Here is a 24,333-nt window from a genome sequence, read left to right on the forward strand (position 1 = left end):
ATGTCTTCTAAACTATGTCTTCTAAATATAACTATGAATTGTTTTCTGTTTGTTTCTTTGTTTTTGTATATTGTTTTATATACCATAGTTTGTATCTGGTTCTTAAGGGGAGGGGTCAGGGCAGCTGGGGAGTGGGTCCCAGCCAACAGAATGGCTGGGGCAGGTTCCACAGGTGGGGGGGATGTGCTGCGACACCCAATCTCAGTGATCACGGGTAGGAGGAGGAGTTATGCTAAGACCAGACCATGTCATTACTGAGGAGGCAGGTTTAGTTGTTGTTTGAAGACAATCCCTGCCTCCGGGTCTGGTCTTGACCAGGTGGATACCAAAATCAACAAGGTAGATCCACATGAACTGAAGTTGCTGCTGTGCAATGCCAGGTCAGTGATTTATAAGACCACTTCCATCCATGACTTGATCGTGGATGGAGGACTTGCCCTGGCATGTGTGACAGAGACTTGGTTGGATGAAGCAGATAGGCATGTCCTTCCCACTGCTTGTCCACCAGGTTTCTCGTACGCACGCAACCCAGGTCATGTGGGCGGGGAGAGGGGGTTGCAGTGATTTTTAGGAAGTCACTAGTTTACACTGGGTGTCCTATTGGGAAGACCCAGTTCTCTGAGTGCATGTTCTGGAAGTTGGGCAATAGGGGCAGTACAGGATTCCTTTTGGTGTATCGTCCTCCACACTGCACCAAGGATTCCCCACCTGAGCTGCTTCAGGTCGTGGTGGATGTTCTCCTGGAGACACCTAGTTTGGTTGTCCTACCTAGGGGATTTTAACATCCATGCCGACACGACCTTACAAGGGGCCGCTTGGGACTTCATTGAAAACATGGCCTCCATGGGGCTGTCACTGAATAAGTTTGGCCCAACTCATAGTCACGGACATGCCTTAGACTTGGTGTTCACCTCTATTGACATGGGTGATCTGACACTGAGTAAAAGCGAAACTAAAGAAGTGCCATGGTCAGATCACTTCCTAGTGCAACTGGACTTCTCAACCCTTCCCCTCTGCAGGGAGGTGGGACCAATTCGGATGCACCCCCGCCACTTAATGGATCCAAATGGTTTCCAGAGAGTGGTAGGGGATGCTTTATCTCATGTCGATAGCCCTCCAGATGATTCCTTGGTGGCCCGCTGGAATGCGGAGTTAACCAGGGCTATTGACTGTCTGGCTCTGAAGTGCCCTCTCTGATTGCATGGAGCCCGGACAGCCCTGTGGTTTTCCCCGGAGCTGAGGGTGATGAAACAATCACTGAGACGGCTGGAGCGCCAGTGGTGGAAAACCCATTTTGAATCTGACCGGACGTGGGTTAGACCTCAACATTGAGCCTACCAAGTGGCGATAGTAACAGCGAAGAGGACTTTCTTCACTGCCTCTATCGTATCTACAGAAAATAGCAGCAGGAGACTGTTTCAGGTGCTTCGCAATTTAACAGAACCACTTTTGCCACTGGGGCCTGGTAAAGACCCCAATATTTTCTGCAATGATTTTGCAAAGTTTTTCGCAGATAAAGTGCTCAGATCCGGAAAGAAGTAGATTCCACCATGGGAGCAGGGCCAGGGCGGGAGAGTGCTAGAGTCCTGTCTAGCCTTGTTACATGGGATCAATTTCAATCTGTTACCTCCGAGGATGTGGACAGGCTGCTTGGACAAGTGAAACTGACCACCTGTCTCCTTGATCCTTGCCCATCCTGGCTGATAAAAGCGAGCCAGGAAGGGCTGGGCGATGGGCCAGATTGTGTCAAAGGTGTCTCTTTTGGAGATAACTTTGATTAGACACTAATGGCATGTGAGGCATTATGACAGAGCAATGGTCCAGATGTTATTAATCCAAGCCTCTATTGTTATTTTAGAGATTTCCTTCCATCATGGGTAGTAACTGTAGTCTAGCTGCTGTGAACAAAAAGGAAATTAATTATTTAGTTTGAAGCGTAGAATATGGGGTCAAATATGGTTGTAATAAGGTTAAGTGCTGAATAAGGACAGATAGAGATTTGTTTAGAGATTTTGGAGGTCAGATAAAAAGCTCTTCCCCAGAATTCATGGACCATGGTACACCCCCACCAAACATGAAAGTAGGAATCCGAGACCTTCTGCATGCAAAGCAACTGCTCTATCACTGAGCTGCGCCCCCCCCCCCGGAAAATATAACAAAGTCTAAGTTTCTCCATCAGCTCCCTCTTTTTTTAAAAAAGGTACCCAACTGGACCACCATTTAGGGTTGCCTTGTTACTGTTCTAAGCCCCTTCCCAGGAGGAGGCTTTTTAGAAATTGGGGGGGGGGGTGGTGTCGTTTTTTGCTACTGCTGCCAGAAATCGAACCCATGAATTTCTCACTAAATAAACGGGAACATAGAGCTTGCCTGCTAGGGAAGGGCATTTCTGTTTGCAGAGAGGGGGAGGTGGATCTCCTGCCGCTCCCCCTCCCTCTGGGTCAAGGAGCTCCGCTTCCTAGAAAGGAGGAAGTGGATTTTTTTTTGGGGGGGGGAGAGGCAATTTGGAGGGGAGGGGTATCCATCTTCATTCCCGGAAGAGAAGCGGGATTGGAGAAGAGGGAAAAGAGGTGCCGCATATTTGGGGGTTATTTGGGGAGGGGGGTGGGAGAAGGATTTGCTTTCCCTCCCCCTGAATCTACAAATGGCAGCTGGGAAAGGAGGCGGGAGGATTGAGGCGGGGGGGGGGGGGTAGAAAGGAAACAATGAAAGGAAAGGAGGGAGAGGCTTCGCCCTTTCTCTGTGGGAATGGGGGGCGGGCGGGATGCAGACCACCTGGCTACAAAGTGGGGTCTTCCCCCCCCCAACAGGGTTTGCATTGCAAGATCCTTTTCGAAGCGCAGCGAAGACACTTGAAACGAACTACAAAAGGGTGCCCCCCCCCGGTGGAACTTAATTACAAAGGGATTTGCCGCCCCACCTTGTGCATGTTGACTCAGAATTCAGTCCTCCGTTCAAAGGGGGGGGCAGCCCCATTCCACCTAGTGATGCTCCTCTCTGTTTAACAGCTTCCATCTCCCTTCTGACTGCTGCCCCCCCCCATCGCTCCCCCCTGGCTCTGCCTCCTGCGTCAGGGAGCCGGTCTGTGCGGGAGGGGGGGCTTTGCTCCTCCAGGACCCTGATCTCCCCCCTCCGAAATCTGCTGCTGAAGCCCCTGCCTCAGTGGGTCGGAGATCGGGAGGGCAAGCAGGGGAGAAGAAGTGGAAGCAGCTGGAGAACAGAGTCGCCTCTGGATTGGGAGAGAGGGGGTAGATTTTGAGTTGGGGGGGGTGAGAGATGGACAGTGTAAAGGGAAATCAGTCTCCGGAGCTTCCTGAGTAAGAAAGAGGCTGATGTGAGAAGGAAGGGGGGGGGCAGCTCCCCTTTCAGAAATCCTAGTCTGGCCGGCTGAGGTTGCTTTGGCACAAAGGAAAGAGCCTTGTTGGGTTTCCCATGTTGGGGGGGGTTGCTGTGCTTCTTTTGTGCCCCAATACTGGAGGGAAAGAGGCACATTTTCCATTTCCTGAAGCATGAAAAAGCACCTTGTCGGTTTTCCTCCTGCTTGGCAAGGGAAATGGGCCCATGGATGGCAGGAATTGAAACTGATCAAGGTCTCAGGAGCCCTTTAAAAAGCTTCAAGGCAAAGATTGGAGGAATTAAAGAAATGCCCCCTCTCCAGCTGGACTTGGAGGAAAGAGGAGGGGGGATGAGTTTTTGATGCTCCTTCTTTCCAAAAAGAGGCTTCTCCAGATATCCTCTTGGGACTTTGTCGGGAAGGAGAATCTAAGCCCCCAGGGGTGGGAGATCTGGCCTGTCTTGCAGGATTGGCCCAGCGCAGAGGTGCTGAGGGACTTTCTCTGCCTTTTCTGGCAGCCTCACTCCTGCCTGGCCTCGTCCCCTTCCAGGTTGCCAGGAGGGCCTTTATAATACTGTAGGTGATCTTAAACCCACCACCTGGGCAATGCTCACACCAGAACCCTGCAAGGTGGGCCAGGATGACAGCCAGATTGATGGGCAGGGCCAGAGGACAGAATTGGTGGGGCTATGGGGCAGACTCTGAGCTTTGTCCAGGAGCTGCCTGCCTTCCAGGGATTTTTCCCAGCCCCACAGAAATACCTCAGGAGGCAGCTGGGAAGTGTTGGAAAGAGGGTGTGGCACTGGGGAAATTCCTGAGGGCCAGAGAGAGAGACAGAGGTGACTTGAGGGCCAATTCAGCCCCTGGTTCCCCACCCTGCAGTTTGGGTGCTCTGCCTCCACCAGGGAGACCCTGTCTCCCATCCCCCTGCTCAGGAGGGATGCCCTGTGCCCAGTTTGGACCCCCTGATTATTTCTCCTCCTGTCCTTCCACTGTGAGGAAAGATAAAAGGGGACACACACACACACACACACACACAGAGGTTCCTAAGAGGAAGGACTAGGGGTCCATAAGCCACTGAACTTCATATCTCTGTCTCCTAAACTACAATCCATGTTAGCACATAGAGTGCTCTAAATATTTCCATCTGCTCCGCTTGGATGGAACTTCTGCACCCTGGTGCCCTCCAGGTGTTGGTTTTCCTCTGACTGCAAATTCTGCCCATAATTTGGGAGTTTCCTTATTTTCTTTATTCTAAATGTACCGAAAGGTCAGAAAGTGGTTTCCTGGGTGGCTGTTTGGGGGAAAGGAACAGTGAGGTCTGCAGAGGTACTGGCTATAACGCTTTCTGCGAAGCTTCATTCAGAGTTTGGGATTTGAAGCTGAATGTCCCCTAAAGACTGAGGCAACTTATAGTATTATAAAGATCCTGTAGAAAGGATTACATCCTTCCAGTTCACTGCCTTTGTAATTAGAATTTGTGAGCATTAGTTTATGAGTATTGATATTTGTAATTTCTAACAGGTATGCTATCTGTGTAAATGTATCCCGCCCTAATTAAATCCATCTTTCTGTGAACCACCCTGAGACCTCTGGGTGTAGGGTGGTATATAAATTCAATCAGTAATAATAATAATAATAATTTCTGCATTGTTCTCCTAAAAGGGCTGCTCCCTGCATTGAAGTGCATCTTGGCAACAGCTGAGAGAGTCCCAGAAGTGGCCCAGTTTATGCCTCCTCCTCCTCCGTCTTTTCCACTGGCAACACAATGGCCTCCGAGCCCCCCTCTGAACGGCCTCTTCTCAGAGGTGGAGTGGAAAGAGGAGCCAGGCAGCTTCCTCAGGTAGGGAAAGAGCAACGGGAGCAGGGAGGAGGGAAGAGACACAGATGGGATCACCCAGCCTCCCTCTGTGTTGAGTGGGGATGATGGGGATCTAAGAGTAGCTCTGTCTTCTTCCTCTTCCTCTTCTTCCTCCTCTTCCAGGCCCTCTTGACCTTTGAGGAGGTGGCTGTGTTTTTCACGGAGGAGGAGTGGGCTCTGCTGGATCCTGGCCAACGAGCTCTGCACAAGGAAGTCATGGAGGAGAATTATGAGATGGTGGCCTCTCTAGGTAAGGGCAGATTTTTATTCCTCCTGGCTGTTAGACGTTGAAGGTGTGAAACTACTGTTTGAGCCATTTATTCATGCCGTGTCTTCCTCTTTGGCGAAGCCTCGTAGCCAAATAAGATTGTCTTCCATGAACATGGTCTTAACGGTGTGTCCGTAAGTGACTGTAGAGTCCAATTCTGGATCCACACATCCTTCCACAGTGGGGACATAGGTTTCCAGGCAGGAGTTAATTACAGTGAGGGTTTGCCAAACGTACTTTCCTCTTAGCTTGTTTCTCCCTTTCATCCAGTGTGGTGTAGTGGTTAAGAGCGGTAGACTTGTAATCTGGTGAACTGGGTTGGCTTCCCTGCTCCTCCACATGCAGCTGCTGGGTGACCTTGGACTAGTCACACTTCTTTGAAGTCTCTCAGCCTCACTTACCTCACAGAGTGTTTGTTGTGGGGGAGGAAGGGAAAGGAGAATGTTAGCTGCTTTGAGACTCCTTCGGGTAGTGATAAAGCGGGATATCAAATCCAAACTCTTCTTCTTCATCCTGAGTTGGTGCTTCTTCAAAGTCCATGATGCCTTGGTAAAGGCTATTCTGCAATTGGATGATGATGATGATGATAATTTATTTATTTCCGACCCATCTGCCCGGGTTTCCCCAGCCACTCTGGGCGGTTCCCAACAAAATATTAAAAATAGAATCAAACATTAAAAACTTCCCTAAACAGGGCTGCCTTCAGATGTCTTCTAAAAGTCAGATAGTTGTTTATTTCCTTGACATCTGATGGGAGGATGTTCGACAGGGCGGGCGCCGCTACCGAGAAGTGTGTCCCTTCAGATGTTGCTGCACTACAACTCCCGTCATCCCTGGTCATTGGCCATCTTTTCTTGGGTTGATGCTACTTAGAGTCCAACCACATCTTGAGGGCCACAGATGCCTCATCTCAGCATAGAAGGTTTCTCTTGGTGCTCAGTGTTACATGGGATTTGAAGGTAGAACTGGATACTAAGGGTTCTTGATATTATTTTCAGATTTCCTTTCCTAAAATGTGGTACATGGGAGAGGGAGGAGTGCTGGATTTGTTAAAATAAGAGAAAGTGCGGATTGGTCTTGCTGCGTGTTAATTTCGCTTGTTTTCTTCCTTGAAGACCTAACAATATTTTCTTTCCCCCAACTTTCAACCAGGTAATGTAGAAGACAATCAGAATTATGAGGTGCCACCTGTGAAGTACTTTAGTGTGGGTGAACAATTTAGCACACATCTACAAAATAACAGAGGGGAGAAACCATTCAGATGTATGGAGTGCGGAAAGAGCTTCAGACAGTCTTCAAACCTTACTAGACATCAACAGATTCACACAGGGGAGAAACCATTTAAATGCATGGAGTGTGGAAAGAGCTTCAGACAGTATTTACACCTTACTGTACATCAACGAATTCACACAGGGCAGAAACCATTTAGATGTATGGAGTGTGGGAAGGGTTTCATTAGGAGTGCAAGCCTTACTCAACATAAACGGACTCACACAGGGGAGAAACCATTTAGGTGTATGGAGTGTGGAAAGAGTTTCAGGCAGAGTAATAACCTTACCAAACATCAACAAACTCACACAGGGGAGAAACCATATAAATGTTTGGCGTGTGGAAAGAGCTACACTGAAAATCGGTCACTTGCAAAACATCAACAAACCCACACAGAGGCGAAACCATATAGATGTATGGAGTGTGGGAAGGGTTTCTTTAGGAGTGCAAGCCTTACTCAACATAAACGGACTCACACAGGGGAGAAACCATTTAGGTGTATGGAGTGCGGAAAGAGCTTCAGGCAGAGTAATAACCTTACCAAACATCAACAAACTCACACAGGGGAGAAACCATATAAGTGTTTGGCGTGTGGAAAGAGCTACACTGTAAGTGGGTCACTTGCAAAACATCAACAAACCCACACAGAGGAGAAACCATATAGATGTATGGAGTGTGGGAAGGGTTTCAGTGAAGCTGGAAAACTTAAAAGACATCACCGAACTCACACAGGGGAGAAACCATATAGATGTATGGTGTGTGGAAAGAGCTTCAGGCAGAGTAATAACCTTACCAAACATCAACAAATTCACACACGGGAGAAAGCATATAAATGTTTGGCGTGTGGAAAGAGCTACACTAAAAGTGCGTACCTTGCAAAACATCAACAAACCCACACAGAAGAGAAACCATATAGATGTATGGAGTGTGGGAAGGGTTTTAGTGAGGGTGGAAAACTTACAAGACATCACCGAACTCACACAGGGGAGAAACCATATAGATGTATGGAGTGTGGGAAGGGTTTCCGTGAAGGTGGAAAACTTACAAGACATCACCGAACTCACACAGGGGAGAAACCCTTTAGATGTACAGAGTGTGGAAAGAGCTTTATTCACAATGGAGCACTTATTGTACATCTACGAACTCACACAGGGGAGAAACCCTTTAGATGTAAGGAGTGTGGAAAGAGCTTCAGTCAGAAAGGAAACCTTAAAAAACATCAACAAACACACAGGGGAGAAACCATATGAATGTATGGATTGTGGAAAGTGCTTCAGTAAGAGCATAACTCTTGGAAAATATCAATGATCTCACAGAGAAGCAACGGTTTAAATGTTTGAAGTGTGGAAAGTGTTTCAGTTATAATGGAGTTCTTAATAATCACTTACAGACTCACATAGGGGAGAACCCATGGAGATGTCAAGTTTTCCCCACAGAATTCACTTTATCCCTCATATCCACAAACTCTCATAGGGGGAAATCCATTCTAAATGCACGGAGAATATTTGATGTTCTGGTGTTTGTATGGAGTGTTGTGCATATATGTATTAAAGCAACAAAGGTAATGTCTCATAATAGTAAGTATAATGAAATATACAGTGTACTGTTACGGATGTGCAGAATATCACCCTGGAGTGCTCATTGAGAGTGAACATGTGCTGAGAGCTCATTACTATTTGGTCTTTGGCAGAGAGAGTTGGGAATGGAGAGTTGGGGAAAGTGGAGCACGGCAGTGGTGTTTAGGAAGCAGGACGGACTCTGCAGTCCTAGATCTGTAGAATTGAAAGGGACTTCGGTCTTCTAGTGCAACTCCCTGTTATCAGAGGAGCAGCATAAAACCCATTTTTATAATTGCAATAAAGGAACAATGAAAACACAGAGAGGCTGAAACCATCTACATGCAGAAAGTAATCTTTAAACCATCATATATTGCTTAATCTTGGCTACGGCACAGGGGAATGTGGGCATTGCCAGTGTTTATATTTTATTTATTTATTATTTATTTATTTATAAAAGGTAAAGGTACCCCTGCCCGTACGGGCCAGTCTTGCCAGACTCTAGGGTTGTGCACCCATCTCACTCAAGAGGCCGTGGGCCAGCGCTGTCCGAAGACACTTCCGGGTCACGTGGCCAGCGTGACATCGCTGCTCTGGCGAGCCAGAGCCGCACACGGAAACGCCGTTTACCTTCCCGCTTGTAAGCGGTCCCTATTTATCTACTTGCACCCGGAGGTGCTTTCGAACTGCTAGGTTGGCAGGCGCTGGGACCGAACGACGGGAGCGCACCCCGCCGCAGGGATTCGAACCGCCGACCTTTCGATCGGCAAGCCCTAGGCACTGAGGCTTTTACCCACAGCGCCACCTGCGTCCCAATTATTTATACATACATACATACATACATACATAGATACCCTGCCCATCTGGCTGGGTTTCCCCAGCCACTGTGGCGGCTTCCAACAAAATATTAAAAATACATTAAAACATCTGTCATTAAAAACTTCCCTAAAAAGGGCTGCCTTCAGATGTCTTCTAAACTTCAGATAGTTGTTTATTTCCTTGACATCTGATGGGAGGGTGTTCCATAGGGCAGGCACCACTACCGAGAAGGCCCTCTGCTTGTTTCCTGTAACCTCACTTCTTTGCAGGGAGGGGACCGCCAGAAGGCCCTCGGTCCTGGACCTCAGTGTCCGGGTTGAATGATGGGAGTAGAGACGGTCCTTCAGATATACTGGACCGAGGCCATTTAGGGCTTTAAAGGTCAGCACCAACACTTTGAATTGTGCTTGGAAACATGCTGAGAACCAATTCAGGTCTTTCGGGGGGGGGTCATTTGCCTGTGGGGAAAGAAATCTCTGTGCCCACATAATTGGCCCTGTTTCAGAAATCAGGTAGTATAGGAGGCTATACTAGTCATGTTAGACTGGTGAGGAAGAATAGGCCTATGAGCGGCAAACAAATTTAGTCCTCTTTATGTTGTGGTAAATCATCTTCAGCAATGGTCCAGATTGACAACATTCTCAGTCGAATGCCTCTTAGAAATAGGTTAATGATTTTGTATTAACTTTAAAACTTGGAAAGGCCAATCTAATAGCAGCTACCACAACTGATGACTTATGATCTTACTGACTGGATAGTTTGTTGGTCTGTGTGGTGCTCTGAGTCCTGAGAGTTGTTTGGAGTTTGTTAAGAGAGAACTGGTTAAGATCCATATCTGTTCCTGTATACAGTAACTTGTAGAGTCCACTGTAAATAATAAACACATCTAAGTAACCAAGTTACCATTAGCAGCGTCTTGTTCCAGCTTCGTCCATCCTGCCTGCAACTGATTGCTTTCTGGAACTCTGCGTATGCTCTGCTAAGGTCTGGCTAAGGTCCTGCAACAGGTCAGAGTTGCAAAACACCAATAGGAATGACATCTTAATACAGTGGTGCCTCGCAAGGCGAAAAGAATCTGTTCAGCGAGTCTCTTTGTCTTGCGGTTTTTTCGTCTTGCGAAGCAAGCCCATTAGCGGATTAGCGCTATTAGCGGCTTAGAGGGCTTAGCAGATCAGCTGATAAGCGGCTTAGCGGATCAGCTGATAAGCGGCTTAGCGGATCAGCTGATAAGCGGCTTAGCGCAGTGTTTCCCAACCGGTGTTCCGCGGCACACTACTGTGCCGTGAGACATTGGCTGGTGTGCCGTGGGAGGGAGGCGGGTGAGTCGGGCGGTGAGAGGCGGCGGCGGCGAGGATCCGCGTCGAGCCGGGGGCGGCTCCGCGGTGGTGGTGCCGAGCGGCGGGGCAGCGCGTGCAAAAGGGAGGAGCGCGAGACAGCGGAGGAGGAGGAGGCCGGCATGTCCGGGCAGCAGCAGCAACAACAGCAGCAGCAACTCCCGGCGACGGCTCCTCAAGCCCCGCTGCCGCCCCCTCCTCCGCCCGCTATCGCCGCCGCCACCACCACAACAGCCGCCGCCGCCTCAGTTGCCGCCGTCCCTCAGTCCCTCGCTCTGCTGCCTCCTCCCACCCCCAAAGCTTGGAGGTTCCCCGGCAAGGGGGAGGGAAAAAACTTTCACTTTCGTGCGTCCCTCCCGGCGTGACGCTGCGTGCTGACGTCACGGGGCGGGGCTTTAATGGTGGTGTGCCGTGAGATTTTTTTTCAGTAAACAGGTGTGCCGTTGCCCAAAAAAGTTTGGGAAACACTGGCTTAGCGGATCAGCTGATAAGCGGCTTAGCGGATCAGCTGATAAGCGGCTTAGCGGATCAGCTGATAAACGGCTTAGCGGATCAGCTGATAAGCGGCTTAGCGGATCAGCTGATAAGCGGCTTAGCGGAACAGCTGATAAGCGGCTTAGCGGATCAGCTGATAAGCGGCTTAGCGGATCAGCTGATAAGCGGCTTAGCGGATTGGGGAAAAGGGGGGGAAAGGAAAAAAACCCGCAGGAACTTACAAGACATTTTCGTCTTGCGAAGCAAGCCCATAGGAAACTCGTTCTGTGAAGCACCTCCAAAACGGAAAACCCTTTCGTCTAGCGGGTTTTCCGTCTTGCGAGGCATTCGTCTTGCGGGGCACCACTGTAATCCCTGACATGGTCATTAAGATATTAAGACTGCACCTGGGACTTCCTTCTGCATGCAAAGCATTGCATCTGAGGCCTTCTGCATGTGAAGCAACTGCTCTGCTACTGAGCTTCACCCCCTCAAAGCAAAGCCCAACTTTGTCCATTGGCCCCCACTTTTTGAAAAGTACGCATTGTAAAGACACAGGACCACCGCATACCTACCGCAATTTCTCCGAATAGGGACGTTCTATTCAACAGTAGGGTTTCCATATGTCTGGAATTTCTCAAACATACCCAGGATACTGTAGTTGGAAGCAGTGTCTGGGTGAAAATTGGCAAAATGTCCCGTGTCGGCAGTGCCATTTTTGCTGATTTTGCTAAAAGATAGCTCAAAAACTGCATTATATTTTTTTTGCAAAATAAGTTCAAAAACTTTGGGAAAAACTAAAGAAAAACCTGGACTGATTTTGTGTCCGGATTTTCACTTTTTGAAATAAGGCCACCTAATTATCATCATCATCCAACATACATATATAAAAACATAATAAAACATTAAACAGCTTCGCTATACAGGGCTGCCTTTCAGATATCACTTATCTCTTTGGTTCAGGGGTCGCATTTCTCCCTCCAAAATTTAACCAATGGATATAGGGACATCCTATGGAAAATAGGACTTTCCAGGATTACCGTATTTTTCGCCCTATAAGACGCACTTTTTCCCCTCCAAAAATGAAGGGGAAATGTGGGTGCGTCTTATGGGGCGAATGCAGGCTTTCGCTGAAGCCTGGAGAGCGAGAGCGGTAGGTGCGCACCGACCCCTCTCGCTCTCCAGGCTTCGCGGACCTCTCCTCAAGCAGCGGGAACGTTCCCACTGCTTGGGGAGAGTTGCCGGCATCCCGAAGCCTGCAAGCGCTGATCCCAGCACGTGCAGGCTTCGCGGATCTCTCCCCAAGCAGCGGGAACGTTCCCACTGCTTGGGGAGAGTTGCCGGCATCCCGAAGCCTGCAAGCGCTGATCCCAGCACGTGCAGGCTTCGCGGATCTCTCCCCAAGCAGCGGGAACGTTCCCACTGCTTGGGAAGAGTTGCCGGCATCCCGAAGCCTGCAAGCGCTGATCCCAGCACGTGCAGGCTTCGCGGATCTCTCCCCAAGCAGCGGGAACGTTCCCACTGCTTGGGGAGAGTTGCCGGCATCCCGAAGCCTGCAAGCGCTGATCCCAGCACGTGCAGGCTTCGCGGATCTCTCCCCAAGCAGCGGGAACGTTCCCACTGCTTGGGGAGAGTTGCAGGCATCCCGAAGCCTGCAAGCGCTGATCCCAGCACGTGCAGGCTTCGCGGATCTCTCCCCAAGCAGCGGGAACGTTCCCACTGCTTGGGGAGAGTTGCCGGCATCCCGAAGCCTGCAAGCGCTGATCCCAGCACGTGCAGGCTTCGCGGATCTCTCCCCAAGCAGCGGGAACGTTCCCACTGCTTGGGGAGAGTTGCCGGCATCCCGAAGCCTGCAAGCGCTGATCCCAGCACGTGCAGGCTTCGCGGATCTCTCCCCAAGCAGCGGGAACGTTCCCACTGCTTGGGGAGAGTTGCAGGCATCCCGAAGCCTGCGCGCGCTGATCCCAGCACGCGCAGGCTTCGCGGATCTCTCCCCAAGCAGCGGGAACGTTCCCACTGCTTGGGGAGAGTTGCAGGCATCCCGAAGCCTGCGCGCGCTGATCCCAGCACGCGCAGGCTTCGCGGATCTCTCCCCAAGCAGCGGGAACGTTCCCACTGCTTGGGGAGAGTTGCAGGCATCCCGAAGCCTGCGCGCGCTGATCCCAGCACGCGCAGGCTTCGCGGATCTCTCCCCAAGCAGCGGGAACGTTCCCACTGCTTGGGGAGAGTTGCAGGCATCCCGAAGCCTGCGCGCGCTGATCCCAGCACGCGCAGGCTTCGCGGATCTCTCCCCAAGCAGCGGGAACGTTCCCACTGCTTGGGGAGAGTTGCCGGCATCCCGAAGCCTGCAAGCGCTGATCCCAGCACGTGCAGGCTTCGCGGATCTCTCCCCAAGCAGCGGGAACGTTCCCACTGCTTGGGGAGAGTTGCAGGCATCCCGAAGCCTGCGCGCGCTGATCCCAGCACGTGCAGGCTTCGCGGATCTCTCCCCAAGCAGCGGGAACGTTCCCACTGCTTGGGGAGAGTTGCAGGCATCCCGAAGCCTGCGCGCGCTGATCCCAGCACGCGCAGGCTTCGCGGATCTCTCCCCAAGCAGCGGGAACGTTCCCACTGCTTGGGGAGAGTTGCAGGCATCCCGAAGCCTGCGCGCGCTGATCCCAGCACGCGCAGGCTTCGCGGATCTCTCCCCAAGCAGCGGGAACGTTCCCACTGCTTGGGGAGAGTTGCCGGCATCCCGAAGCCTGCAAGCGCTGATCCCAGCACGTGCAGGCTTCGCGGATCTCTCCCCAAGCAGCGGGAACGTTCCCACTGCTTGGGGAGAGTTGCAGGCATCCCGAAGCCTGCGCGCGCTGATCCCAGCACGTGCAGGCTTCGCGGATCTCTCCCCAAGCAGCGGGAACGTTCCCACTGCTTGGGGAGAGTTGCAGGCATCCCGATGCCTGCGCGCGCTGATCCCAGCACGCGCAGGCTTCGCGGATCTCTCCCCAAGCAGCGGGAACGTTCCCACTGCTTGGGGAGAGTTGCAGGCATCCCGAAGCCTGCAAGCGCTGATCCCAGCACGTGCAGGCTTCGCGGATCTCTCCTCAAGCAGCGGGAACCACCGCTGGGCTCCCACGGCTTGCAGAGAGCTGCCTGTTTGGGGGCTGGGGTCGGGGGAAGCTCGGGCTGCCCCAGCCCCGCGCCTGGGGGGGAAATAATTTTTTCCCTTTATTTCCCCCCCAAAAAACTAGGTGCGTCTTATGGGCCGGAGCGTCTTATGGGGCGCAAAATACGGTAAATCAGAAACCAGGATGGCTTCTGTAAATCCAGAGGTGTCCCTGGAAAACAAGGACGCTTGGCGGCACTCGGGGGGGGGGGTCTGGGCACCCTTTAATATTATTGTAAGTTGCTGCTCTGAACCCCTTCCACCCTCTTTCCGGGGGGGGGGGGGTTCAGAAGTAAGGTGTGCGTTTCCTCTTTCGCTGCCAGGGATTAAACCCGTGACCATCTCACCAAATAAATGGCAATATAGAGCTTCTCGGCCACCCTAGGAAAACAGGTCTTCCCCGCAATTAGGACGGATAGATTGTTCAGTGATTTTGGAGGTCAGATAAAAAAAACTTTCCCCCAGAAGACATGGACCCCCACCAAATGTGAAAATAGACATTCTGCATGCAAAGCAACTGCTCTACCACTGAGCTGCAACCCGCCCCCCCCCCCAATAACAAAGCCTAACTTTCTCCATCAGCTCCTGGTTTTTAGAAAAGGTACCCATTGACACTGGACCAGCCTTTAGGGTTGTCATAAGTTTCGGCTCTAAACCCCTTCCCGGGGGGGCGGGGGCTTTTCGCCTTTCGCTACCGCTCGCAGGAACTGGAGGCATTGATTTCTCACTAAACACTGTAGATGGGAATATACTGTACAGTAGATATTGCTGGCTGGGAAGGGAATTTCTCTTTGAAGGGAGCAGGAGGCGGATCTCCTGCCACTCATCCCTCCCTCTGGGCCAATGAGCTCCGTTTCCTAGAGAGGCAGGAAGTGGGGTTTTTTTTTGGGGGGGGGAGTAGAAGCAAAGTTGGAGGGGGAGGGGTCTCCATGCACACCCCCTGATGAGAAAGAGGCCCACAGAGGAGGATGAAGAGGTACCACGTATTTTGGGGGGCGCGATTTGGGGTTGGGGGTTGGCAGAAGTATTTGCATTTCCTCCCCCTGAATCTATAAACAGAGCAGCTGGGAAAGGAGAGTGGGGGGGGAGGGGAGAGCAGGGAAGGGCTCCCCACTTTCCCTCTGGGAATCAGTGGGGGGGGGGCGTGATGCAGGCCATCGTGTTGCAAAGTGGGCCCCCCCAAACAGGGTTTGCATTGCAAGATCTCTGAAGCGCAGAGATCCTGGCAGCCGCCCATGGTGGGGGGAGAGGAGAGGGGCGAAGGTGCTTGAGACGAACCAGAAAAGGGTGACCCCCCCAGTGCACCCTAACTACAAAGGGATTTGCAGCCTGTGCATGTTGACTCAGCTGTCAGTCCTTCTCTGTTCAAAGGGGGGGGTGGCAGCCCCATTCCGCCTAGTGGTGCTCCTCTCTGCTTAACACCCTCCATCTCCCTTTTCACTGCTGCCCCACTCCTGCCCACACTTCCCTCCCTGGCTCTGCCTCCTGCGTCAGGGAGCCGGTCTGGACGGCGCGGGGGGGGGGGCTGAGCTCCTCCAGGACCCTGATCTGCTCCCCCCTCCGAAATCTGCTGCTGAAGCCCCTGCCTCAATGGGTCGGAGATCGGGAGGGCAAGCAGGGGAGAAGAAGCGAAGCAGCTGGAGAACAGAGTCGCCTCTGGATTGGGGGAGATTTCGAGTTGGGTGGGGGGGGGGATGAGAGATGGACAATGTCAAGGGAAATCGGCCTCCGGGGCTTCCTGAGTAAGAAAGAGGCTGATGTGAGAAGGAAGGGGGAGGCCCCCCAACTCCCCTTTCAGAAATCCTAGTCTGACAGGCTGAGGTTGCTTTGGCACAAAGGAAAGAGCCTTGTTGGCTTTCCCATGTTGGGGGGGGGGGTTGCTGTGCTGCTTTTCTGCCCCAAAACTGGAGGGAAAGAGGCACATTTTCCATTTCCTGAAGCATGAAAAAGCACCTTGTTGGTTTCCCTCCTGCTTGGCAAGGGAAATGGGCCCATGGATGGCAGGAATTGAAACTGATCAAGGTCTCAGGAGCCCTTTAAAAAGCTTCAAGGCCGGGGGGGGATGAGATTAATTTCCCCCCCCCCCTGCAGATTTTGATGCTCTTTCTTTCCAAAAAGAGGCTTCTCCAGATATCCTCTTGGGACTTTGTTAGAAAGGAAAATCAAATCTCCCAGGGGTGATCTGGCCTGTCTTGCAGGATTGGCCCAGCGCAGAGGTGCTGAGGGACTTTCTCTGCCTTTTCTGGCAGCCTCACTCCTGCCTGGCCTCATCCCCATCCAGGTTGCCAGGAGGGTCATATAACACTATAGGTGATCTAAAGCCCAACTCTGGGTATAGGGCGGTATATAAATTCAAATAATAATAATAATAATAATTTATGCATTGTTCTCCTGAAAGAGCTGCTCCCTGCTTTGAGTTGCTTCATGGCAACAGCTGAGTCCTGGAAGTGGCCCAGTTTCCGCCTCCTTGTCCTCCATCTCTCCCACAGGCAGCGCAATGGCCTCTGAGGCCCTGTTTGGACCATCCCTTCTTAAAGATGGAGTGGAAAGAGGAGCCAGGCAGCTTCCTCAGGTAGGGAAAGAGCAACGGGAGCAGGGAGGAGGAAAGAGGCACAGATGGGACCACCCAGCCTCCCTCTGTGTTGAGTGGGGATGATGGAGATCTAAGAGCAGCTCTGTCTTCCTCTTCTTCTTCCAGTCCCTCTTGACCTTTGAGGAGGTGGCTGTGTTTTTCACGGAGGAGGAGTGGGCTCTGCTGGATCCAGGCCAAAGAGCTCTGCACAAGGAAGTCATGGAGGAGAATTATGGGATGGTGGCCTCTCTGGGTAAGGATGCATTTTTATCCCTCTTGACTCATGGATGTCAAAGATGCAAATCTGCTGCTTGAGCCATTTATTCATGCCACGAAGGAGCAACATAGGGCCTGTAAGACAGAGCTATTCTGCCTGGCTTTTAATTTGAATTCAGCCTTATCTTTTATTTCCCTTTTCTTCCCTCCCCCTCCACTTTTATGAAGATTACCAGCTCTGAGACCCCCCACAGCTAATTCTAACCCTGGCCTCCTCACTGGCCCAAGTAGGACTAATTCAGCCAGCGAGCTCTGGTGATTATCTAATATTTATTAGATGGAGTTCCCCTAAATTGATTTCTGAAACCGGGCCAATTACGTGGGCACAGAGATTTCTTTCCTCGCAGGCAAATGACTCCCCTGAAAGACCTACATTGGCTCCCAGTATGTTACTGAGCACAATTCAAAGTGTTGGTGCTGACCTTTAAAGCCCTAAACGGCGTCGGTCCAGTATACCTGAAGGAGCATCTCCACCCCCATCATTCTGCCCGGTCCAGCACCAAGGGCCTTCTGGCGGTTCCCTCGCTGTGAGAAGCCAAGTTACAGGGAACCAGGCAGAGGGCCTTCTCGGTAGTGGCGCCCGCCCTGTGGAACGCCCTCCCACCAGATGTCAAAGAGAACAACAAGTACCAAACTTTTAGAAGACATCTGAAGGCAGCCCTCTTTAGGGAAGCTTTTAATGTTTAACAGACCACTGTATTTTAATCCTTTGTCGGAAGCCGCCCAGGGTGGCTGGGGAGACCCAGCCAAATGGGCGGGGTATAAATAATAAATTATTATTATTATTATTATTATTACAGTGGTGCCTCGCAAGACAAAATTAATTCGTTCCGTGAGTTTTGTCGTCTTGCAATTTTTTTCGTCTTGTGAAGTACGGTGTCGGGAAAGCTTTGGAAAAGCTTCAAAAATCACCAAAGTCTTTAAAAACCTCAAAAAAGGCTACCACACCACGTTCTGAGTTGCTCCTCGAAGTCAAGTCGCAACTGTATTAACGGAGTTAAGAAAAAGGAAACAAACTTGCAAGACGTTTCCGTCTTGCGAAGCAAGCCCATAGGGAAAATCGTCTTGCGAAGCAGCTCAAAAAACAAAAAACCCTTTCGTCTTGTGAGTTTTTTGTCTTGCGAGGCATTCGTCTTGCGAGGTACCACTGTATTGGCCTGCTTGGCAGGGGGCTGGACTCGATGGCCCTTGTGGTGTCTTCCAACTCTATGATTCTATGATTCTATGATAGAATTGGAAGGTACCCCGCGGGTCGTCTAGTCCATCCCCCTGCAGTGCAGGAATCTTAAATAAAGCATCCATGAGAGACAGCCTTCCAAACTGTGCTTAAAAATGACCCATGAAGGAGAGTGCATCACCTCCCAAGGGAGACCGTCCCACTGTCCAACAGGTCATACAGTCAGAAAGTTGTTCCTGAGGTTTAGTTGGAATCTCCTTTCTTGTAACTTGAAGCCGTCGGTTCGGATCCTACCCTCCAGAGCAGGAGAAAACAATCTTGCTCCCTCTTCCATGTGACACCCCTTCAGATATTGAAAGTTGGCTATCCTATCTCCTCTCAGGCTCCTCTTTCCCAGGCTAAACATACCCATCTCCTTCAAGCGCTCCTCATAAGGCTTGGTTTCCAGACCTTTGATCATCTTGGTTGCCCTCCTCTGCACACGTTCCAGCTTGTCAACATCCTTCTTAAATTGTGGTGCCCAGAATTAAACACCATATTCCAGGTGTGGTCTGACCAAGGCAGAATAGAGCGGTATTATTACTTCCCTTGATCTGTACACTAGACTTCTGTGGATGCAGCCTAGAATAGCATTAGCTGGTTTTTGGGACACCAGATGTTACTTGAAAAGATTATTGTTTTGGATACTTTTACAGTCACAGATGAAGCAAATAACACTTCTGTTTCACTTATTCCACATAGGAGAGATACTCAAGTCTGAGCTCATCTCGCCAGAAACAGAAATATATGGAGATGTTGTCCTGGACCAATTGAGAGGTATGTCCTACCACTTTGTTGTGAGACTGTATCTTTGTGTATCTCATTTCAGTGTGTAGGAATATAAAAAGAGCCCATCAGGATGAGGCCCCATCTTTTCCTGCATCCTGTTCTCAGAGAGACTCTCAAGGAGAAACCCACCAGCAGGGCCGGAGGGCAACAGCGGTCTCTCGACTCATGAATTTTCTCTTAAACAATAACATGCTGTAAATTTTATATCCATATTCCATAATTGTGATAGTTGTTCTCCAAATCCCCACTTCATATCCTTTTTAAATATTTCATTCAAATGGTGATATTGTAACCATGTTGTCAACATTCCTGGTAAATCCTTCAACCCTTTTAATTTAAATTCTCCACCCTCCACTCTTAATAAATAAGTCACCCAACGTTCCGCCATAGTTTTATTTTCACCACCATGGCTTCCAAAGGTGAAAGTCAAAGTGGTGTTTTAGCTCCCAATAAATTAGTATATATATCCCATATTCCAGGGACATCCAACTTCTAAGAGACTGCAATCTACTCACGGGCAGTGATCTACTCATTGTCAGAGTTGTTGAGCTTTTTTTGGGAATATGATAAAAAAACACCTACTTTTCCCTTTCATTTCCAGCAGATACCTAAATCAGTTTTATACATCTTAGCTAATTTGCTCGGTGTCAGATACCACCTGTACATCATTTTCATAAAATTCTTCAGTGTGCAACATGCTGTAAATTTTAAATCTCTTCCACATTTCTCCCAAGCACTCACCTCTATATTATGGCCTGTATCTCTTGTCCAGTGAATCATAGCTGGTTTTACCAGTTCATCCTCTTCTCATAACAAATATTGAGAATTGAGTTGTGATCAGAAATAGTCCTCAGTAGAATTTGCACTTTTTGGGGTCTTAAATGGACGCCTTACTCTGCAGTGTGACGCGGCAGCTAAAAAAGCCAATGCAATTCTGGGCTGCATCAATAGGAGTATAGCATCTAGATCAAGGGAAGTAATAGTGCCACTGTATTCTGCTCTGGTCAGACCTCACCTGGAGTACTGTGTCCAGTTCTGGGCACCACAATTCAAGAAGGACACTGACAAACTGGAACGTGTCCAGAGGAGGGCAACCAAAATGGTCAAAGGCCTGGAAACGATGCCTTATGAGGAACGGCTAAGGGAGCTGGGCATGTTTAGCCTGGAGAAGAGGAGGTTAAGGGGTGATATGATAGCCATGTTCAAATATATAAAAGGATGTCACATAGAGGAGGGAGAAAGGTTGTTTTCTGCTGCTCCAGAGAAGCGGACACGGAGCAATGGATCCAAACTACAAGAAAGAAGATTCCACCTAAACATTAGGAAGAACTTCCTGACAGTAAGAGCTTTTCGACAGTGGAATTTGCTGCCAAGGAGTGTGGTGGAGTCTCCTACTTTGGAGGTCTTTAAGCAGAGGCTTGACAACCATATGTCAGGAGTGCTCTGATGGTGTTTCTTGCTTGGCAGGGGGTTGGACTCGATGGCCCTTGTGGTCTATTCCAACTCTATGATTCTATGATTCTATGAAATCTTAGTTCTTTAGTTATGCATATTGAATTATTTTCCCAGAAGAATTCTTACCATTGTAATAAAATATCAGTTGTCTTTCTAGTGAGTGTTTGTATCTCCATTTTTTCTCATTTGGCGCAAAGACTCACCCAGACCATTTTTTCTCCTTCAACAATTGCCTGTACCCTGATAATTCTTCCTTGGTCATCTTTGTGGTGTAGTGGTTAAGAGCGGTAGTCACGTAATCTGGGGAACCGGGTTCGCGTCTCCGCTCCTCCACATGCAGCTGCTGGGTGACCTTGGGCCAGTCACACTTCTTTGAAGTCTCTCAGCCCCACTCACCTCACAGAGTGTTTGTTGTGGGGGAGGAAAAGAAAGGAGAATGTTAGCCGCTTTGAGACTCCTGAGGGGAGTGAAAGGCGGGATATCAAATCCAAAACTCCTCCTTTAAAAAAATTGTTACGGGTAAAAACCATGTTTATATGCATTACCACATTGATCTTTTTAGTTTATTGCTGGTTATAAACTCTTCAACAAATATTTTGGTTACTAATGCTCCGGTGTGTCAACTTGCAACATGTGTCTCCTGCAATAAGAGACTATTTTCTGGGATTATTTCCTGTCCTTAAAATGTGGTATATAGGAGAGGGGAGACTGTTGGAGGTGTTGAAATAAGAGAAGGTGCTGATTGGTCTTGCTGTGTATTCTCTTGTTCTGTTCCTTGAAATCCTAACAATATTTTCTTATCCCCCACTTAAAACCAGGTGATGAAGAAGGCAACCAGAATTATGAGGGGCCATCTGTAAAGTACGTCAGTGTGAGGGAACACCTTAGCACAAATCTACAAAATAACACAGAGGAGAAACCCTTTAAATGTATGGAGTGTGGAAAGAGCTTCAGTAAAAATGGAAATCTTACTGCACATCAACGAATTCACACAGGGGAGAAACCATTTAGATGTATGGAGTGTGGGAAGTGCTTCAGTGAAAGCGGTAATCTTACTGTGCATCAACGAACTCACACGGGTGAGAAACCATTTAAATGTATGGAGTGTGGAAAGAGCTTCCGTGAAAATGGAAAACTTATTATACATCAACGAACTCACACCGGTGAGAAACCCTTTAGATGTACGGAGTGTGGGCAGAGCTTCAGTCAGAATGGAACTCTTACAACACATCTACAAATTCACACAGGGGAGAAACCTTTTAAATGTATGGAATGTGGGCAGAGCTTCAGTCGGAATAGAACTCTAACAGCACATCTACGAATTCACACAGGGGAGAAACCGTTTAAATGTATGGAGTGTGGGCAGAGCTTCAGTCACAATGGACGCCTTACTCTACATCAACGAACCCATACAGGGGAGAAACCATTTAGATGTTTGGAGTGTGGGAAGTGCTTCAGTCAGTGTTCACACCTAACTCTACATCAACGAACTCATACAGGAGAGAAACCATTTAAATGTATGGAGTGTGGGCAGAGCTTCAGTTCGTGTTCACAACTTACTCTACATCAACGAACTCATACAGGGGAGAAACCATTTAAATGTATGGAGTGTGGGCAGAGCTTCAGTCGGTGTTCACAGCTTACCCTGCACCAACGAACTCATACAGGGGAGAAACCATATAAATGTTTGGAGTGTGGAGCGAGCTTCATTTGTAGTTCAAGACTCACTGTGCACCAGCAAAGTCACACCGGGGAGAAACCATTTACATGTTTGGAGTGTGGGAAGTGCTTCAGTCAGTGTTCACACCTTACTATACATCAACGATCTCACACAGGGGAGAAACCATTTAAATGTATGGATTGTGGAAAGTGCTTCAGTCATAGTGGATCTCTTGCAAAGCATCAACAAATTCACACAGGGGAGAAACCATTTAAGTGTATGGAGTGTGGAATGAACTTCAGACAGTGTTCACACCTTACTAGACATAAAAGAACTCACACAGGGGAGAAACCATTTAAATGTATGGATTGTGGGAAATGCTTCAGTCATAGTGGAGGTCTTACAAGACATCTACAAACTCACACAGGGGAGAAACCCTTTAAATGTTTGGAGTGTGGAAAGAGCTTTAGTGAAAATGGAAAACTTACAATACATCAACGAACTCATACAGGGGAAAAACCATTTAAATGTATGGAGTGTGGAAAGAGCTTTAGTGCAAGTACAAAACTTACAGTACATCAACAAACTCACACGGGTGAGAAACCATTTAAATGAATGGAGTGTGAGAAGTGCTTCTGTTATAACTGAGTTATGAACTCTCACAGGGGAGAACCCATTTAGATGTATGGAGTGTGCCAAGTTTTTCCAACAGATGTTGGACACTTTGTCCCTCATTTCCACAAACCCATATAGGGAAAAATCAATTGTAAATGTATGGAGTGTATTTGATGTTCTGGTGTTTGTATGGAATTTTGTGCATATACGTATTAAGACAGTGAAGGTAATGTCTCATAATAGTAAGTATAATGAAAGATACAATGTACTGTTTGGGGTATTCAGAATGTGGCTCTGGAGTGCTCATTGTGAGTTGAACATGTCCTGAGAATCCATTGATATTTGATCTTTGGCAGACATAGTTAGGAATGGAGAGTTGTGAAAAGTAGAACACAACAGTGGTGTTTAGGAAGCAGGATTGGCTCTGGAATCCTAGAACTGTAGAGTTTAAATGGACTCCAAGGGTCCAGTCCAACTCCTTGTTATAAGAACAGCAGCATAAAGCCCATTTTTATAATTGCAATAAAGGAACAATGAAAACACAGAAAGACTGAAACCATCGTCTTATGTGCATGGCTCCATTAACGGGCAAAGTGGATAAAGTCCCTCATTGCAACTGGAATAAAGAGGTTCTGAGGGGAACAACCAATATGGGGAGGGAAGGTGGCACAGGGAAATGTGGGCATTGCCAGTGGTTTCAGGAGAGTCATTTCCTCCCTAAATGGTGGTCCAGTGTCATTTCAGTGCGTACCTTTTGTAAAAAGAGGGAGCTGATGGGAGAAAGTTAGGCTTTGTTATGGGGTGGGGGTGCAGCTCAGTGGGAGAACAATTGTTTTGCATGCAGAAGGTCTCGGATTCCTTTCTTCACGTTTGGTGGGAGTTTAGGGTGGTCCAGGTCTTCTGGGGCAAAGTTTTTTAATCTGACCTTCAAAATCTCTAAACAATCTATCCATCCGAATTCAGCACTTGCATTATTATAACTAGAGGAGGACTGCCTGCTGGGAGCTTGAGGGCCCTTCTCTGCCTCTCTGCACCCATAGCTGTCAACTTTTCCCTTTTCTTGCGAGGAATCCTATTCGGAATAAGGGAATTTCCCTTTAAAAAAGGGAAAAGTTGACAGCTATGTCTCCACCTGGCCTAGGGTGGGGCCTGACAGGCTTCACAAGGACTGTGGCTGCTGCTCAACAGAGAGGCCGCCTCCTCTAAATTGTTTCTAAAATACTTTTTATACTTTTAAAAATTCTGCTTTAGTGTTTTAACTGCTTTTAACTGGGCTGCAAGGGTATTCAGTAGGAGGGGCTTGGGAGGAGAGGAGTTGGGGAGAGCCCGGGAGACCAATTACAGTGTTCCTGGTTAGGGGGAGGTATTGCGTGAGAGGAGGGGCAGGCCAGGTATGGGGCGGGAGGCTCAGGCACTTAATGACTCTTCTGTGTGCCAGCCCCTTCTCCAACTCTGGGAATTGTGGTTGTCATATCAGCCAGCTGTTGGGTCTGCGACTGCTACTGCTGAATGCCAGGTCCACCCAGAATAAAATTTCCCTCATCCATGATCTGATTTTAGATGACGAGTCTGATGTGGCATGTATTACTGAAACCTGGGTGGGTCAACAGGGTGGAGTTGGTCTCACCCAGCTGTGCCCACCTGGGTACCCAGTGCACCATCAGGCCAGAATTGAGGGTTGGGGAGAAGGAGT

The 24,333-nt window shown here is 49.2% G+C and overlaps 1 protein-coding gene across 6 annotated transcripts in view; it reads left to right on the top strand.

Annotated features, from left to right (window-relative positions):
* LOC308580656 (uncharacterized protein) overlaps positions 1 to 22,927 on the top strand; it is a 33,163-nt gene extending 10,236 nt beyond the window's left edge. Inside the window, exons 1-5 of one of the 6 annotated variants that reach the window (XM_081182621.1) lie at positions 2,497 to 2,567; positions 4,997 to 5,174; positions 16,756 to 16,882; positions 18,824 to 18,898; positions 21,184 to 22,927. In XM_081182621.1, the coding sequence (XP_081038747.1) occupies positions 5,100 to 5,174; positions 16,756 to 16,882; positions 18,824 to 18,898; positions 21,184 to 22,640 (1,734 nt within the window). In that variant the 5' untranslated portion in view covers positions 2,497 to 2,567; positions 4,997 to 5,099 and the 3' untranslated portion in view covers positions 22,641 to 22,927. Of the gene's footprint in view, positions 1 to 2,496; positions 2,568 to 4,996; positions 5,175 to 15,016; positions 15,034 to 15,426; positions 16,630 to 16,755; positions 16,883 to 18,823; positions 18,899 to 21,183 lie in introns of those variants that run through there. The other 5 variants (XM_081182623.1, XM_081182626.1, XM_081182624.1 and 2 more) reach the window with 5 other exon arrangements.
* The last annotated feature ends 1,406 nt before the right edge of the window (positions 22,928 to 24,333 follow it).

This window comes from Podarcis bocagei (assembly GCF_964188305.1).
Source record: "Podarcis bocagei genome assembly, chromosome: 2".
NCBI lineage: Eukaryota > Metazoa > Chordata > Lepidosauria > Squamata > Lacertidae > Podarcis > Podarcis bocagei.